General features: G+C 49.9%; 1 protein-coding gene across 1 annotated transcript in view; it reads right to left on the bottom strand.

Moving 5' to 3' along the window:
- Positions 1 to 10,824: 10,824 nt before the first annotated feature.
- TMEM127 (transmembrane protein 127) overlaps positions 10,825 to 19,833 on the bottom strand; it is an 11,489-nt gene continuing 2,480 nt past the window's right edge. Inside the window, exons 2-3 of the mRNA XM_023524346.1 lie at positions 13,893 to 14,271; positions 10,825 to 13,194 (exon numbers count right to left, since the gene is read on the bottom strand). Coding sequence (XP_023380114.1) covers positions 12,887 to 13,194; positions 13,893 to 14,271 — 687 coding nt within the window. The 3' untranslated portion in view covers positions 10,825 to 12,886. The remainder of the gene's footprint in view (positions 13,195 to 13,892; positions 14,272 to 19,833) is intronic.

Here is a 19,833-nt window from a genome sequence, read left to right as displayed (position 1 = left end):
GGGTGGAGGTCACCTCCCTTATGGGACTGATATTAGCACCCACTCTGCTAACAAACTAACTCCGTGTACTCAGCCCTCTCTATCAATAACATATTTTTGGCTCCTGGTGGTCACTCCTTTATTTGTCAGGGCCCTTCCTGACCCCTTCAACCTTGCCCTTCTTTGAGTTCTCATTGCATTTTGGTGTGTCTCTAGTATGATGTTTCATTATTTGGGCAACTACCTTATGTCCTTCCCATGCTGGCTGAGATCTAGAGAGGATACTCTGAAATCAGCTGGGTAAACAGAGATGATTGAAGGACTGGAAGAAACACAGGAACAAACAGTGGCAGCACCCCATGGTGAGTGCACTGCTGGGGCTGAGGACACACCTCTGTCAGGAGCCCAGCCCTGCAGTGAGGGGACAGATGAGCATTAGGGCCCCGCATCCTCTCCCTTTCTGGGAGACTAGTGACTCTACCACTCAGCACCCCATACCCCCAAACTTAGTGAAAATTCTTCAGTTTCCTCTACTTGGAACCACCCCTCCCTCCTCTCACCCATTCATCTATGTGGGTAGACAAGTGACCCCAGGCCTGGCTGGTCAAGACATTGGATCTCCCTGGCCACAAGGACTCATTTGGGCACAAGGTCCATCCCAAGTTGGTCAAATCAGAGTGAATCCTGGGACATTTATAAACTGAAAGGGAAGAGCTTTGTTTTCTGTAGAACCCGGTGCTCTGAGGCGAGCTGGAGGCTAAGCAGCTCTCTTACTGTCACTAGGAGAGAGCTTGGCTGGGAATTGGAGCCGCAGACAGCTCAGTGCTGGGAGGAGGGGACATCAGCTCCCGCCTATAGTGCTGGGCAACACGCTGAAACATGGGTGTGTCCTCACCTCAGTTCTGAGAGGTAGGGACACAGCTTATCTCTGATAGGGTGAGGCCGTGTGGGAAATCTACCTGTCTGAGGCAGCAGAAATGGGGGCGATGAGCAAAGGTGTGCAAGCAGGAAGCCTCAGGCTGTCTGAGGAGGGTGGGGTTCAAAGGGTTGGAGACGAGCTAGACCACTACAGGGAGGCCCAGCATCCTTCACGTTCCAGCAGAAGGTCTGATGGCCTGGGACATGTTCAAAGCCTGACCCATTCAAAGTCACGCACAAAGCCTGTTAAAGAGCTCTGGAGACCCACAGACAGGTTGATGAAAGTCCCATCGACCTCATGAGTCCCCAAGCCATTGAAATTCAGTAATCAAAATTGAGCGTCTACTGTAAACCCAGGCATGTTGCTAGATGTGTCTGCCAGACCTCTCTCTTCCTCAACATAGTCTGAACAACTGGTCTTTGTCATTCTGTTTTTAGAAACTGAGAAAACTAGGACTCGGTATTGGGGTCCCCACACCACTAGTTTCTAGCCATGTGACCTCAGCCACATCACTTTGCCTCTCTGTGCTTCTCTTACCTTATATATAAACAGGGTGTAATACCTACAATATCAAAATTATTTTGAGGTTAAAATGGATTAATACATCCAAGCACTCTTAATCCCATCCCTGACATATTCTGAACTCTCACTAAATACCAGTTATTGTTTTACATAATATGATACTTTGTGGTGATGATTAACATCGTCCCCTCTCACTATGCCCAAGTTCTACTCACAGTGACCAAGTTCATGCCTGTGACTTAGTAATGCCTTGCAATGAATAAGAGAAGGAGGCTATGATGAATGAATCTTTCGGCCATGAATTCAATACCAAAATCAACTCCAGCATCATGGACAAGTGGGAGGCTGGACAGAAGGTCAGTACCTCTGGGTTCTGGTCCTCGCTCTGCCACTAGCAAGAGTCTCAGTTTCCCTAAATGAGAGCTAGTGCTGCCATCACAGCCAATGCTCCTCGCTTGTACCCAGCCAGTGCTCACTGAGTACCCACTACAGGCAGTCTCCTCGTCAGGGACACAGGACGCCTAACAAGATGAGGTCCTGCTTGCGGCATGTGGCACAGGCCTATCTTGCAGTTCTTGTTGTGATTGTCTTCCAGTCTGGTCCTGGGATGGCTTGTGGGCTCCTCAAGTTCTCTCTCACCCTAATGACATGATATGCTGATAAAAATACAGCCCACCAAGAAGCAGCAGCAGTCATATGTGTCCGTGTCCAGCAGCAGAGCCCCCAGAACAGGAAGCACAGCTGACGGAATTAAAGAAACAGACAGCCACGCACAGCAGAGGTGGTCTCTGCTCCATCTTTGATAATGGATGCAACGGCCAGACGGAGTATTGATAAGGAAACAACTTGAACAGAACCATAAGCAATTAGGCCTAATCTCCACACAGTACAATATGCATTCTTCTCAAGTGCCTATGAAAAGTTTCCCAGGACATTTTTTAAAAAATAAAATCATAAAAAAGTATAATTTCTGACCATATGGAATGACACTAGAAATCAAGAACAGGAGGTAAACTGGAAAAAAAAAATCACAAAAATGTGAAAATTAAACAACATACTAGAACACCCAACAGATGCAAGCTGAAAATAAAAGGGATTCTAGACAATGCCTTGAATAAAACAAAAATGGAAGTACAACATACCAGAACCTATAGCATGCAGATGAAGAAACATTAACAGAAATGTATAGTAAAATACCTCCATTATAAAGAAGAAAGATCTCAAAACTATGGCCTAACTTTACACCTTCAGGAGTAGAAAAGGAAGAGTAAACCCAAAGCTAACAAAAAGAAGGTAATAGTAAATATGAGAACACAGGTAAAATAAAAAAGCAATAGAGAAAAATCAGCAAAAAGTGTTTTCCGTGAAAAAATCAGCGAAATTGGCAAACTTTTAGCAAGATTAACTAGCAAAAAAGAGAGCAGTCCATGTCATTATAACCAGAAATGAAAGTTGGACATTACTACCAGCTCTACAGGAATAAAAATGATTATGAGTGTACTGTGAATATTTGCACTTCAATGAATTTGACAATCCAGATTAAGTGGACAAATTCCTACAAGTACAGAAACTAACAAAGCTGACTAAGAAGAAATAGAATCTCTGAATAGACACAAAAAGTACAGAGGTCGAATTCTTAAACAAACTAACAAGAAAACCCTGCAACAAAGACAAAGTAAGACCAGATGGCTTTGAGAGTGAATTCTACAAAATATTTAAAGAAGAATTAAATACAAGCTTTCTATCCGACATTCAAAAAAAAAAAAAGAGGAAGAAATAATTTCTATCTCATCCTAAAAGTCCAGCCTAACCCTGATAGAACAGACTAAAAATTCACAAGCAAAGAAAATACGGGCAAATATCCCTTGTGCATATAGATGCAGAAACCCTCAATATTATACTAGCTAATATAAAACTAGTTCTATTTGCAGGTAACATGATTTTATATATGTAAATGATTGAGTAATTCAAAAATAGAAGCCAAAGAAATTGTTAGAGCTAATGAATGAATTCAGCAAAGTTGTATGATACAAGATGCAACATTCAAATATCAGTTGTCATTCAGTACAGCTATAGAGATGAACAACTGCTATAATTCTGTACTAACGAGTAACCTGAGAAAATTCCATTTGCAAGAGCATCAAAAACAATAAATCCTTAAAAATGTATTTAACCAGGAGGTGCTAGACTTGCACTCTGTAAACTACAGAATATTTCTGAAAGATACTAAAGAGGCCATAAATAGGTAAGAAGACCCCCCAAGTTTATGGATAGAAAGACTTAATAGGTAAGATGATAATACTCCTTAAAGGAATCCACACTTTGAATGCAATCACTATAAAATCCCAACAAATCTTTGTTGCAGATGGAAATGCTAATCTTAAAATTCACGTGGAATTGCAAGGAATTCCAAGTAGCCAAAACAGTGTTGAAAAGGAGAAAAAAAGACAAGTACTTACTGATTTTAAGTCTTACTACAAAGCAACAGTAATGAAGCAGTGCATTTTATTGGCATAAAGATATACATATAATATAATAGACATACAGATCAATGGAATAGATTGAGGATCACATTCTCAAGGGACTTGCTGCGTAGAAATGAGGTGTGACAGTGGGCCCATTTGCACTCATGAATTCGCTGGCCTTTCCCTGCTCCCATCATCCTGAAGCAGCCAACCTGACAGAACAGGAGAATGGGTTTGTAAAGTCTGCATCGAAGCGCCACCGAGGGGACGATACCTTGCAGGGTTGGGACAGCTTAATCTTGTCCTCCCCCTTCTGTGTGTGAACCACAGTATTGAGAGTGATGCTGTGTGAGTCCTGGAGAAGTCTGCAAGAACAGCTGAGCTGGCTGCTGCCCAGGATTCCTGGGGCAGAGGGTTAAAACCACAAAACGACAGGATGCATTGTGCTCATGGTCTACTGCGATGTGAAGCAACATGTGTTTCTCTGATATTCCCACAGATGTGTGAGGGGTGTCTTTCTACCCTCTCATGCCGCTGGTGGCGGAGTGGGCCTGTGAAACACCATGTGTGCAAGTCCTGGGAGGACCCAGGGGAGTCCCCAGATTTAAGTCTGGGCTCAGGGCCACCCCAGTCATCTCAGGGTCCTGGCTGTGGAGACCCCTCTGGGCCAGCTCTCAACTCAGTCCAGCACTGGACGGTGTTGTTGGCCTGGCAGACCTGCACCTAGAGCTGAGGTTGGGGTGGGTGGACCTGTCAGCCAAATCCTCCACTATCTCGGGCAGGGGGGCGGCTCTGCAGAGACCACAGTCCTGGGCCATGAGGCATCAGGGCCTGCCCGGACACTGCCCCTGGGGCACTGCTCTCCACACATTCTGCTCCCCAGATCAGGCAGAGGAGCATCTGCAAGACATCCAGCCAGGGACAGGACGAGATGACACATGAAGGCTCAGGATTAACAGGTGGGTAGAGGAGCTTGGTCCCCAGCACTCACCTTCCCATCCTGCCAGCCATGACCTGGGATGTGAACCTGACAGACCCTCCCAGCTTTTGACCCCTAAACAAGCTGGTCCTGCCCAAGGTGGGCGCCGCTTGTCCCAAGCTTTCCCTCACCACCCCCAACACACAGGCATACACATACACACATGCACACACGTGCGTGTATGAACATACACATGGTGCAGGGTAAGTGGTGTGGGACTGCCCAGGTGGGTTCACAGTTAGGGCCTGGCCTGGCCTGGCCTGCCCTGGGCTACCCTGGGTTACCTGAAGGAGCCTTGTGCCAAAGGGCCAGCGGTGTCGGAGGTCAGGGCTGTGCCAACGTCTGTGGCAACAGAAACATCTCTCACTCGGGCTGTCCTCAGCCAGAACCTCGGAAAGTCAGGAAACGGCAAGGAAACATCCTGCTCCCTTGACTGTCTTCAGACCGGGGCCGTCTCTAGAATGTGTGTGCCTGGTCACCAGAGTTCTAACGTCAGTTGGGATCTGTCACCAAGGAAGTGAGGTCATTTCTTCAAGGTTCCATTGTCCTGGCCTCTTCTCTCAATCAGAGCCACCCAAAGCCCCCTCTGGGCTATTGACTGCTCCCCCTCCTCACCCAGGTCACCTACGCACCGATATCCAGCATAGCCCTCCCCATGGTTCCTGGGGCACGTACCATGTTCTCAGCTTGGAGCGGAGAGTGGAGTTCGGACCTCTTTTTTCTGACCAGTTCTCTGTCCTGGAAAAGCCTTGTGCCTCTCGGGGCCTCCCCAGCCTCCCCACTGCACAGTGGAGATGATGTTAGAGACCATGTCCTAGGGACATCATTGAGTGTGGGTGAGGTCACACCTATGACGCCTGTGGGCTGGCGTCATATGAGTCAATCATGTGCACAGTTGTGGAGTTGCAGGCCCTCTCGTGGCCTGTGAAGTAGCAGGTGCCCATGCTGAGGAGCCGCATGTGACACGGAGCTACCTGTGGCTCTCAGAGCTGAGGGCGTGGGTTTCCAGCCACAGCCAGCAAGAAAGCCAACCCCTCAGTCCCCCAATTGCAGGAAACTGACTCCCGCCCACCCTGGAGTGAGAGTGGAAGCATCTTCCCTTGCAGACCCTCAGATGGGACCACAATCTCAGCCTAAACCCTGGCCACAGTCTTATGAGACCCACATTGGAGGGAACACTTCCCATGCCCGATCTCCGCAACTGCTGAAGCTGTGAAAGAGCCATGAACGTGTGGTGGTAATATTGCTCCATAACAAGAAATGACTGGCACACAACCTGATAAAACCAGGGTCTGCGTCTTTTAGTTGACTTTTAAGGAAGAAACTTGATATTGGAGAGAAATGCCTGTTCATAGCACAGTTTTGTGAAAATGAAAGTAATATGTTGTCCTGTCTGTGTGAGAAACATCCTGACCAGAGTTCCAACTGTCCACTATTGAAGACGTGGGTTTCCTAATAAGCTCACTGTTTTTTGTGGTGTGTATGCAGATGTCATCTGGCCTGCACATCACCCCTTGGGGACCAGGGCTCGGAGAACTCGCACAAAAGTGGTGATACTCTGCTGCTGTGCTGTAAGTAACAAATCTTCCTTTCCCACTGACCCAGCAGCTTGCTGGGGCTAAGAGCATTTATGGGACTATGGCAGGCAGAAAGTCAAATCTCAGACCTCTCCAAGTTCTGGAAAAACAATCGAGAAGGGTATACAGCACATGTATGTGACTGCTGATGGGTACAGGTTTCTTTTGGGAGTAATGAGAATGTTCTGGAATTAGTGGTGATGGCCGCACAACCTTGTGAATATACTAAAAAGCACTGAATTATACTTTACAAGGGTGCATTTTATGTGAATTATATCTTAATAAAAATAAATGTGGCAAAAATGTAACCATTGGTAAACTAGCTGAAAGGTATATGAGACTTGTCTTTTTCTTAAGCTTTTCGTCAAGTACAAACTTCTTTCAAAACAAAGTTGTGTTTTAAACACTTAAATAAATTCAGAGTTCTTCCTTCTTGATCCACCACAGCAGATGTTGATGATGGTGGCATCTCCCTTTCCGGAAGTCACAGGTTAGGGATGACAGGAACTTTAAAGTCATCCAATTCAGCCCTTCATTTGCAGAAGAGGAACTGAATCCCAAACAGCAGTGGCTTTTAGAGGCCAGGCACCCAGTTGGTAACCATCTGGTAATTCGCCTGCACAATTCAAGTAGCTATTCTTTCCTTTCCCCTCCAGCTGTTTACTTCTAACCTTGCATTCTCTCAGAATGCCCACCTGGACCCTCTCTAATTTCTCAACATCCCTCTGAAATACGGAGGCCCAAGGTTGGAGGAAGAAAACCGCCCCCAGCGATACATGTTAGATAGTGAAATGAGTGAAAGAAGGCATCGTTCCAAGACCAGAAAAAATTTTGAGTTCTAAAGAATTAATGCAAAAATGTGCTTCGGTAGTGGTACATGGCATCAGCCCGCTGCCTTCTGCTGGCCTGCTGCTGCTGCCAGCTCCCCTCTGCATCCGAATGGACTGACTTCATGATGGAGATATGGGGGTGGGACTGGGGTTAAGCGCACAGTTCCCCAAAACAGCCAGGATGTGTGCAAGCTGTCTTCAGGAGTGTAACTGCTATTCAGGCCAGGCACTGAGCTAGCTCAGAGAAGGCAGAGCCGGGCAAGTCAGAGCTGCCTGGGCACTGGGATGGGGCGGGAAGAAGGGGACCAGCAGAGGAGAGGACAAGGCAAAGTTCTGGAGGCCAGGTCCAGTGTAATGAAGGCCCAGGTTGCCTGCTTGAAAGTGAACAAGCCTGAGTCAGGCCCAGCTTTGGTCAAAGACAGGACAATAGGACACACAGAACTTCTGCAAAAAGCAGAAGTGGCCGCTTGTCCTGTCTCAGTGAGGAGGACTGAGGGAGTGACTACAGGTGTCTCGGCTCTGTTTTATAGGCTCATGCCAGCAAGGACCTCTGGCTGGTGTAGGCCTTGCCCTTGGGCTCACATATCCCAACCACCATTCGTGGTGCCATCTCTGAACCATGAACATGTAACCATCCTCACCCTGAGCCGTAGATGAAGCCCCAAGTCCTTGGCCACAGTGCATGGGGAGGGCCCTGATCCAAGTTAGGCAAAAGAGACTTGCCCAGTCCTTGGGCAAGGGGTCAGCATGAGCCTGCGGCTGCTGGGTACCACCTTCACCACCTATGGAGAGAGAATGCCTGAGCCCATGAGCAGAGCAGACAAGGAGAGAAATCACATCTTCATGTCATCTTTTTAAGTCCCCAGATCCAGCCAAATCCCTTTGCAGTCACGGGAATAACTTAACGAAGCTATTTCTGTGTTCATAGTTCTGTACCTTGCCACTGTAGTGTTCCAATGATAACCTCGGTATTCCAGGCCCCCATGGGCTGGGCCCATCCATCTAATCACGCCCAGCCTGTGGGTGTCACCACCTCACAGTACAACTCAGTGTTTCCCAAAGCCTGTCCTCTTCTTTCCTGCTTTCACACTGACTGCATCATTCTCTCCTGAAAGCCCACCCACTCTTCCAGGCCCAGAGTAAGTCTCTCCTTTATGAAGCCTTCCTGTATCATGACAGTCTCCAGTGGCTAAAGACCATATGTGTTAGTATCTGCAACCTTCACAAACCAGTTGTGTTCGGTGTATTTGATGAGTGAACACTGCATAAGAAAGCATGCCTCTCTGGCCCTAATGAACTTACAATGTAAAAAACAAGACATAAAGCCTGCTGTCATAATAGAAATTGTGTGTATGTGTGTGTGTATACATGTGTGTGCACAGGCACAAACTTGAGCACAGGGAGGCACAGGTGGGAAAGGATAAGGGACACCCTCCTCTTATTAAAAAAAACCCACCCACAACCCCAAGTTTATTCCAGAAGGAAACACTCCACCAATAGCAGTGGCACTAGAAATCTAGGAGAACCCCAAGAGGAAGTTAAAACCATGGGGGAACCTGGGCTTCAGGGTTTAGCCAGACCTCACCATGAACAGAAGCTCCTGAAGGGGCTAGTTGTCATGTTTGCTACAGAGACAGAGGACAGGAAGTGTCCAAACAGGGCTGCCTGCAGGCACCACCCCTTCCAGCCCCCGTTCCCTTAAAGATGAAACTTGACGTCTCATCTCTGTGAAAGTCCTCTCATTACCAACCTCTGGAGACACATGATTGGGCTGAGGGGCCTTCTCTCTCCCTGAACATCTCATGAAGGCCCTTACCGCTGTGCTGCTTCCCCCAGCTGAGTGGGGTGAGAGGGGGGCCAGGACAGCATGAACCCCTCGGCCCTAAGACACCAGTGAAATCTCTCCTGAGGAAACTGCCCCCTCCTCTGGCCCCAGCAGCAAAGGCCAGCGTTTCCCACTAAGTTTATAGGAACTGGCAGCCTAATTCCCAAGCCATGTCCCTAACACAGTGCCTTCACTTTGGGATCCCATTCAGAGGTGACACTTTCTCCCATGTACCTCCTAGCCTCCATTAACATACCACTACCACAAAAACAGGGAAGAGGGAAGGTTCTAGGCTATTTGAAAACAAGGGCCATAAAGTTCATTAGTTCCTTTGTATCTTCCCACAGAACCTTGTGACCCACTAATTTAGTGGCCGAGAGCGTGGCCATTTGTGGGGAGATGTCAGCTGAGAAGATACTCTAGTTTCTTAAGAGAAGGGCTCTCCCCCAGATGCAACTAGTCCTCTCTGTCCCCCAAGCTTCCCTCCTGCACCCTGTGCAGAGCCCCTAACCTGTACCACCAGCTCTGCCTTCCATCTCGTGACAAGTCAGCAGGGACTGGAGCTGCTGGGCCCCCACTGACAACTGCTGAGACACCAGGCCCTGTGGCCCACTGTCCTCTTCCCCTTCGGCTGGTTCCAAACCTCCACACCATCCCCATCCGGCCCCCAGTCCCTATGCCTTCAGACTTGTTCACTCACACCAGGCCAACCCTCCCTCACACGGTCACCAGTCATTAAGAAAAACCTGGTCTTTCCTTCTTCTCAGGACCCTTCCAGCCTCCCCAAGGCGTCTGGTGACTTCACGGCCCCTCCTTTTCTAATCTCTGCTCTCACCACCTCCTGGCCATCAGTTGTGCTTCTGCTCTAGCTCCTCTGTCAGCGGGAATGGCCCCCACTCTACCTCCAAATACTTACCTTTCCACCTTCTGTAGTGACTGGGGCAGAACCCACTTCCCTGTGGGCACAGCCCTTCCCCAGCTGTCCAGCAGGCCACTTCACTCCACCTTTCCGTGGAGAAGCCATCCCCTGAACTGAGAAGACAGAACCCTTGGAGACAGGGCCCTGATGTCACCACGTTTCTCTGTGATGCCTCACACTTTGTACATGAGGCACCTTTCAGAAACATCTGGAATGAAAGAGATAACACGCTCCCAGCTCCCAAGAAAGACATGTGCTCTTTCCAGGAGTTAAAAAAAAAAAAAAAATCACCCAAACAGGCTACCCTCGAAGGGAGCCCTAAGCTCTTTTCCCATGATGCACATTTCGGGCCCAGCGTGCCGGCTGAATGTAGGAATGAACGAATGAACAAAGCGTGGGTAGCTAAGTGAGACACCATGACACTAAAAGCTCTACCACAAGTTATATCCCAACCACTGGCACGCACGTGCTCTCCCCATAAGGAAGGCACCACTTCCCAGGGCTTCAGAAGAAAGTGCAGTTTCTCTGGCAAGTCTCAGCCCTGGGGTCTGTTTCTCCTCACACAAGGACCAAAGTGCTCTTCTGCAGATCACTGGGGACTCTGAGGGGACAGGTTCTAAGCTCTGCACTTGGGCGGGAGGCCTCGCCGTTCGATGTATCGGGGCTAAAGGCACATCCAGGTGGAAATGTACCTCCTTTTGACTTTTTAAAAAATTACGCACTTCATCAATTTCTCCTAAAGTAGAAAGAGGAAGGAAACAAACCACTTCCGGGCAATTGCAACAAAAAACAACAGGGAGCCACTGACATTTACATTCTTATTTGTGGTTTGTTTGTTTTTTTTTTTTATTTTTTACCTAGAAAAAAAAAACCAGGGGAATTTATATGACAAACTATTAGTGTCAGGATGGGAAGGGAAAAGAGGAATCCCGGAGGCGTGGGAAGCTAATAAAAAGTGGGTTCCAAATCATGTGGAACAGTCCCCAGGGTCATGTCTGGGTCCTCTTGAGATAACCGGACGCTTTGGCGTGTGTGCCCAGTGCCTGATCTCCTGGTCTGCCCTTCAGACACCCATGGTCAGTGAAAGCTGTCCACACCCTGGAAAGGTGCCAAAGACAAACTCATACTTGACAGAGAGACGAGACCATGTGGCTCTCAGCTTTGTGTACAGGTATCACACAGCAGTCTTTCTTGCCTAAGAGTCTGTAAGTGAGAGCCGCCACAAGGAGACACTTGGGCATCACAGCAATCTCCAGGCAGCCGCTCACTCATGTGCAGATTCGGTCTTCACCACCCACACAGGCATCTGTTCAGACATCCCCAGGCAGCCTGGCCAAAGGACGAGGCACATGACAGTCCCTTCTTAGCCACAGTTCAACAGTGGTGTCCATTCTCCAATCTTGCTCTATCATGTGTAGGAAATTGGGATCAGCTTTTCAGCTCAGCACTGGACACTGATTCCAAGAAGGCTTGGCCACCTGGGTCCACCCTGAAGGTCTCTCAAGTTTCTTCTGCTTGATGCCCCAGATATCAGGCAGAAAACTCAGCAAGACCCAAGGCCAAGTGTGGCAAACAAGACAGCCAGAGCAATGGTTGGACAAGAAAGAGCCAGTGGCACACTGCAAGGCCAGAGTACATTCAAGAAGGGGAGGGGGCATGCAGCAAGCTGTTGCCCCAAGTTACAGTCTAGGGGACACCCTGAGCCTGAAGGACGGAGCCAGGCCTGCCAGTCTGACACCTCACGCAACAGGGCTCACCGGTTGTGGTCCCATGTGGAAAGCGGAGGGTTCCCTGCCCTGCTGGGGCCCCTGTTCCTGCATGGAGGCCAGGTTACATCTCAGTGCCACAGTCCTGAGGAGCACCACACTGGCCGGCCAGCCAGGCCACAGTCCTCAGCCCCTCCACTGACGGGGCTCCACGTTCCACAGGGAGGTCTCCAGGAGGGAGGGAGCATAGGGAGAGGGCTGCATTCCTCTGAGACATTCGAGGAGTAACTACCATGGGCTGGAAGGAGCTGTGGCCCAAAACTTTGCAGAGCCCAAAAGAACAGGATAAATACAGGAGAAATGACAACAGTCTTGCCGCAAGTTTAAAAAGAGATTAATTGTTGCTGTGGCTTGGTTTTGTTTTCTCCTTTCAAAATCACTCATTTTAAAAGGTGAAGGGGCTGGAGGATTTGGCCCCCTCACTTGGAGGCCTCAGGCCCATGCCTGGGGCCACTCCCCTCAGCAGAGCCAGCCACCCGAGCCAAGCCAGGGTGGGGAGAATGCCCGCTCTGCTTTCCAACAGCAATTCCTTCTCCCGTCAAACTGGGATGCGGGTGGGAAGGCTGAAGTGCAGAGAACTTCACAGAGCGGGAGGCTTGGTACTGGGCACTCTGAGAAGAAACTGGGCAGCATCAGCCCAGTGCTGCAGCTGTGGAACCAGCACTAACCCTTAGGGAGGGAAGCTGCAGGGCATAGTCTCCTTTCCCTTGGGCCCTGCTGATACTTCTCTCTGGGACTGTTCACTGTCAGCAGCTCCTAAGGAAAGTTCTGGTCTCAAAACTATGGCCCATGAAAGGAGAAAACTTGTATAACCACCCATGATTGGTAATGACTAGTGACCAAAGGGAGAGGAGGTGGCAAGAGGGGAAAAAGTGCATGATATAAAATCCGCAAAGCCCAGGTTTCGAGAGCAGGGACACATGAACAACCCAAAGACAGAGACCCTCTTGGGGATGGTTTGGTAACGATGGTCAGGATCCTACCAGTGAGGCCTGCCAGGGAAGGCGCTCCTGGGGAGGGGTGGGGCTGCGGAGTGGGGGCAGGGCTGCGGAGGAGGAGAGCCGCTGGCCTCAGGGGGCTGGCATTAGGGGGCGCAGGCCTGGCATCAGGGAGTGTAGGCTGGGGGTGGCTGGAACTGGTTGATGACCTCATACTCAGCGGGGTAGGGCTCGGTCTCCTCCATCTCAGACAGCAGCTCCAGCGCCTGCTCCTCCTCCTCTGTGGGGTAGTGGCGCAGGAGGTTGGCCGCTGTGGCCAGGATCGAGGCTCCACCAGCTCCTGCCACCAAGTAGAAGCTAACAGCAAAGGTGACGTAGACCTGGGAACCATGGTACTTCTTATGTTGCTGCTGCTGGGCCAGGATGAGTTCGGAAGCCCAGTAGGAAAAGCCAATGACAGTGGCACACTGCAGCACTGGGGAACAGAGGGACAGCACGGAAAGGGGGTTAGCAGGATCAATGCAGCCTCTCTATCCAAATCACATTGTCAGGGGACCTGCCCAGCCCTCGACCCTGCAGGGTGGGCTCTCTAGGCCACAGTTCTCAGGCCAGGGCTGGGGACAGATGCCTGACCCTGCTCTGGGCCAGTCAGACTCTCTCTGTCTTAAGAATGGAATCAGGACACGAAGGCTGCTAGAAGTCACTGGGTGCTTGAAAGGAGCAGACGAGGCCATGTAGTTTGGGAGCTGGAGTCGGTGCCCCTACAAGTCAGATCACCACCCAGCCAGCCCAAAGGAGGGGAGGAATGAGTCCGACAACCATGCCCTTCAGTAGGCACAGTGAGATACCCTGCTCCCTCCTTGCTCTGTCCAGGTCCCAGGAGCCCTGCTGAGCCTTAAACCCAGTTCCTGGAAAGCCATGTGACTTCTTGTGGAATCCTAACATCCCCCTCCTGACAGCTGGGCTGAGTAGGTGGTGGTCCTGCCAGGTGTACATGCAAACGACAGAAGCAAGCCGCCATTCCGCCCCAGTGTTCCAAAATAGGCTGGAGCTGAAATGAGCATCTGGACCACTGTCTGCATGGAGAAACCGTACCATCCCCGCCTGCAGCTCCAGACAGCGCCCATCCCCCAGTGGCAGTCCCTCCCCCACCAGAAGCAGGCCCGGGCTTACCTGTGAGAATATGGGCAAAGGCATAGCGACGAGTGATCTTCAGGGCTGGATGCTTGGGCCCAAAGACATCCAAGAGGAACGCGGAGAGACTACACAGGGTGCCCAGGAAGCAGAAGGCAGCAATGACCCGCAGGAGCAGCACTGTCTGCGGATTCATACAGAAATCTGTAGGGAGAACCAAATCTTCAGGGCTCCAAACAGGAAGTCCCCACCTGGGGGGAGTTTGTCCCCCTCTGCCAAAGTCCTGGGGGGCCTGGACAGAGCGGTCACAGCTCCTGCTCCTGGCTGACCCACAGAGGAGGTAGACAGCCTCCAAATTAGCAGACAGGAACCCAGGTCGCTGCTCCCAGGTGCTTAGCTCCTTCTCTTCCAACAAAACCTAAGTGCACGCCTCTCTGACATACTTGCCATGCTCTTCTAAGCATTTTTAAAGACCCTAACAATTAATCCAATGTGTCATCAGGTTCTGTGAAACTGCACTGCAGGAAGCGCCCACTGATCTCTGAGCTGAGACAGCAAGAGAGGCACGGCAGAGGCCACCCAGCGTCCATCCTTTACCCGGCCACTCATTTGTCCCCTTTTTGTTCAATAAGATGTTGAAGCCAGAGAAATGCACCCTCCACAAGAGTACTAAATCAATCAGGAAAGAAGGTAGATGGGACCTTCACATTGATTTTTGTTCACTCCCGACCAAAACAAAACAAAAAAATTTTAAAGGCATAAACCCACACAAAGAGGAAAGGGGCACAAAATTCTGGAAACTGGAAAGGAACTTGGAGCTACTTGGAATCAACTTCAAAGACTAGACAAGCTGAAGTGGAAGCCAGAAGTGGGAAAGCTAAGAAGCTACTAGATTTACTCCACCCAGGCATGGTAAGGTTCAGAAACTGACAGCACCAAATACCTTCTAAAATGACGTGAAGCCACTAAAGGGTTCGCTCCACTCAAATGAGGGATTGAACCAAGGGAAAGGATGCTGACATTCAGGGTCCTCAGGGTCATGGTGGAGGGAGAGCCTAGGATGAGGACTGTCACCAGACAGCAACTTAAAGTGTCCTTCTAGGACCGCAACACCATTCTTGTTTCTTCTAAATCTCATCCAGGCAACACTGTCAGTTAGCTATGTGAGCTGCCTGCCTAATCTCCCAGAAACATACAGACAAAATAAAGGCTGATCCAAAAAGAAACCACTGTGTTTAACAAAAGTAGAAAATGGGCCTTTACTTCCTCTCCAACTTCCCCTCGGGCCTCTGGCAGGCTCTTCTTTCACTCAGGTCATTGGTCACCAAGTGAGGAGGAGAATCTGGGAAGGGCTGGCAGGACCTAGCCTGCAGGCTCCCTCCCTAATTCCTGCCCTCAGGCTGAAGGCTGGCGCCATTAGTCCCCAGGGCACATTACTGACTGCCCCCGGAGCACTGGCCAAAAGCACATTCCAGGCCCCAGAGACTGAGCTGTTGGTCTGGAGCAGGGCCTAGAACTCTGGATTTAACAAGCAGCTCAAATACCCCGTGCAGGTGGCCACTGATCCTGGGCCTGCAGGAAGAGAGGCTGAGAAAAAAGTCCAAGGACCCAGGGAGAGGGCCTGAACCCAACAAAGCAGACTCAAACCTACACATATTCTGGGGTCTTTAGCATTGGATGGATTATTCCAACAGGGAAAGATAAAACTCTTTCCAAGGATCACATGCAAGGAAGCCTATCCCAGGCTTCCCAGCTCTGCGCTGTGGGACCCGGAGGAAGCCACTTAACCTCCTGGAGCCTCCAGTCCCTCATCTAAGCTGCATGATTGATCCCCAGAGTGAGCGAGACTTAACTAAGGGCCGGCCTCCACACTGCAGGACCAGAGCAGACACGAGGAGACCCTGGCCTTGGTGACAGCTTACATTCTTTGCCTCAGGCTCAGAATTCGCCAGATGGTGGCTGAGCCTACACCAGACCCATGGTGCAAGCTGGCTTCAGGTCATCCTCTGAGCTGCTCTTGGAGCTATCTGTCTCTCTCTTGTCAGCAGACCATCTGTTTTGGGCCCAATCATCCAGCCTGGTGATCGCCTACTGCCAGGAGGCTTTGCCTGGGTGCTGGCTCTGTCTGCAAACAGCCCCACCCAGCCCAAGCCCTGGCAGTGGGCCTACAGGTGGCCTCGCTCAAAAGAAGGCTCCTGGGATCTGGGGCTGTCTCTGGCTTAGTATTGTTAAAAGCTCTGATATTGTGTTTTTTGGGGTCCACATGGCATGAGGCAGGGATAGAGCAGGACAAAAATGTTCTAGTGCTTCCAAGAATCGCCTGCTAAAGGTAAAGTGTAAGGGCTTACATTGCACTGTGCTCCACAGTGGGCTGTGTTCCGATTCCTTAATGTGGCCAGGCATTCAGAGTGGGGCTTTCACTATGGTTCTTCCAAATCAACTAAGTTTTGATTTAACAACCAGTCTTAACTGGAAAAAGTCATACTCAGTGGCTTCAAAGATAGTTCTTAGGCTTTTTGGGGTCCACATGGCATAGTAAGTAAAAATGTTCATTTTATTATCCTTTAAAACGTATGTCTATTACATACACCCCCATGTATCTCGTGTTTCACAGGACACTTATTTTAATGAGTCACACATAATAAAAAGCTTCAGAGAGAAGGTCCCTCCCCTCCAGATGTCAACTGCTCTTCCCAAGGGACAAACATTGTTGGCAGTTTCTCATGTTCCATTCAGGAATGGCCTGTGCACACCGACAGGTCAAACGTTATCCTTAGTTAAGTCTCGCTCACTCTGGGGATCAATCATGCAGCTTAGATAAAGGACTGGAGGCTCCAGGAGGTTAAGTGGCTTCCTCCAGGTCCCACGGCGCAGAGCTGGGAAGCCTGGGATAGGCTTCCTTGCATGTGATCCTTGGAATCACCAAGCACCAGAGTTTTATCTTTCCCTATTGGAATAATCCATCCAATGCTAAAGAGAAGCATTTGAATGAAAAATCAGAAGTTAACAGAATGCTGTCAGAGCCACCCTCACAGCCAGCAGCAGCTGAGCTAAGAGAACACCTGGAAGTACAAAATCTCTTCTAGGCAAAATAGGTTTGAGCTATTAAGCAATGAAAAGAGCTCATACTGGGAATTACTGGGCAAGACCTGCTTGGTGCAGTCTAAGCTGCTGCAGCCATCAGTCTGGCTCCTGGAAGCAGTGGGGACACCAGGAAGGCAATGGGCTTGGCATCAAATCCTAGACCCACCACAGACTATGTGTTACCTTGAGCAAGTCACTTAACTGCCCTTGGCCTCTGCGTTCTCACCTGTCAAGTGAAGGCAGCAACTCCTGCCCCATGTGCAAAGCAGTCTGTGCTGTTATGGCCCACTCCCTCAGCTGGGCCACAGCATCGGCAGCCCTTGAGTGTCCTTCCTCCTGACACCGAGACTTCCACATTCACACACACGTCAGCCAGGGTGGGATAGAGAAAGAGCCCACAAAAGCCAGACTGAGGATCTGCCCCACCAGGGTGGTGATGTGTCCTTCTGACCCAAAATTCAAACAGGTTTGTTTCAACGGGACTGCCTTTCTCCACTCCAAAGGTGTGAGTAAACCCTCGGGCTTTGTGGAGAAACCAAAGGTGCACTTCCCTTGGAATGATGCTCACAGACAACCCACAGCCTAGGCAGTCTTTCTTCGGAGGGTCTCAGCACACAGAGTGGACAGGCAGTATCCCGGACCCGCTCAGAACCCAGCTCAGGCTCTCTTGGGTCAGGACCTCAGTGTCTCTTTCTCTCCTCCCCTGCCAGACATCAGTATGGAAGGAGGGCCACGAATATCTGCTCCTTTGAGAGGGCTGCTGAACAGAAACAGAATCCCCAAATGTTGTGTAGGCATTATTTTATTTGTGGGCAGAAATGGCATAAGTATCAGGGTGCCCATTTTAAATTCAAACCAGTAATGCAGTCCACTACACACTGGTAAGAAAGAGACACATTCTATCCTCCAGTTGTGGCCTGTTTATTTTGGTAACTATTGCTTGACTATCCCCTCCAGTCACCAGAGAAGAAGGCAGCTGCCTTGTAATAGGATCCCAAGGCACTGACTTTGCCCAAGGTCACTGGTGAGTCACCTGTTTGGCTCTTCCGGTCTACTGGGCCCACTGCTCTCTCACCCCCTGCTGACCCAAACAGGCTGCAGGTAGGAAGATTAAAGTGGCTTCTGGCCAGTTCCCTTTTTCTGTCCCATCTCCCTTCCCGTCCCCTTCACTGGAGTCCCTGTGAGTTAGAGGCACTTCCTAGCATTCATCTCCCACTTGTGACTTTAGCTTCAAGACAGGCTCTGATACAAGTCGCCAATAGAGTCCCCTAGGGATCACAGATACCAAAGGTCCTAGCCGAGCTGCCTCTGAGGACTGGAAGTGCCTGTGACATCAGTCACCACCCCTCAGGCACACCTGCCCTCCCTGGTTGGCCCTTGACCTTCCCGTGCTTGTTGTCAATCATGATTCACCAGACTTCAAATCCCAGACTTCCTCATTCTGCAAGGGTGCTTCTGGAGGCTGCTGTGGGTGCTGCCTTTGCTGGCCATACTTGAGAGGCAGGGAGGATCTGGGGCCCTCTGCTTGGGGCCACTAGAGATCTGAGCGTATCTGTGGGCCTAGGCCTAAGTTGTAGAGCTGTGTGACATGCAGGAAGCCCAGAGAGAGAGAGGATTCAGAGCGGAATCTGCTGCACCTCAGGCAGGTGAGTGACAACAGGAGGGTGAGTGGCTCTGCCTCAGGATTCCCAACTTGAGCCAGAATGCTGAGGTGATGCAGGCTAAGGTGCACAGCTTTGGTGGGGCTCATGATCAAATAGCTGGCATGGGGAGGCAGTAAGCCTTGGACAGCGTCTGACAGAAGGACAAGCCGGAGTACACTAAGGTGCAGTGCTAAGAGTGGAGGCCATGCCAGACAGACCAGCTGTGCGATTCTGAGCAAGTCACCTGACCTTCCAAGTCTGGGACTGCTGCGGAGTAGTGGTGATGACTGTAGCTACCAAATCAAAGGGCTATTTAGGAGAAACTGAAGTCAGGCGTGGAGTGTGCTAAGCACAGTGCCTGGCGCCCAGGCAGGGGGCCGAGACAGAGGACTCTCCTGTCACCTACAGAGACCCAGTAGGGGCTGTTGTCCCCCTGGAAGCACTTATACTGGGCTTCCATACTAAGACATCTGTTAGGCCCTGAGCATCAGCATAATCGCACAGGACAGCATGTCTGAAGGCCAACTGGGTACCAAGAAACCAATAGATACAGAGAAAAGGAAGAAGAGAAGCAATTAGGGACCTCCCGATTCCTCGCCAACTTTTATGATAGCTCACGAGGCACCACCGTCAACTCTCTTATGAATGGACACGATATTCCTAGCTTGCAATGACCAAGGACATGGCCATAGGATAGCACGTGGGGACTGTCCATGGGTTAAGATCCCTAAACACATAAGCAAAATTAACGTAAAGGTTAAGAAAACATGCTTTATAAATGACAAAATCTGGATTGAACAGTTTCTTAGAAAGGGTAAATATCTGATTTATTCATCTGCACCAAAAATTTATTTTTCACATGCCTTTGACAAGGATGCACACCAAATGGAATAATCTTGAGATCATCCTATGACAGATGAAATAAAACAAAGGATAAAAAACATAAATCATTTTGTACTGAGTCAAGAGATGTGAGACAGACAAAGCTATGCCACCCCCAGCTGTGTGGCCCTAGACAGACCACTTCATTTCTCAAAGACACAGCTTCCTGGAATTCTGAAATGAAGACCTGGGATCAGACTGCCTCTCCCTCCATCACATGAGCCTCCCCAGAATGATCTGAAAAGGAGAGGCATGGAGAATTCTCCCAGTTAGCAGGTGACATCAAGCTCTTGAAACACTGGAACACCAGGGGATCGGTGCAAAGGTCTGGACGAAGCGGTGGAATGGTGGCAGCTGTGCTTCAAACAAGG

This window comes from Pteropus vampyrus, unplaced genomic scaffold, assembly GCF_000151845.1.
Source record: "Pteropus vampyrus isolate Shadow unplaced genomic scaffold, Pvam_2.0 Scaffold461, whole genome shotgun sequence".
Classification (NCBI taxonomy): domain Eukaryota; kingdom Metazoa; phylum Chordata; class Mammalia; order Chiroptera; family Pteropodidae; genus Pteropus; species Pteropus vampyrus.
This window is presented reverse-complemented; position numbering and strand designations above follow the sequence as displayed.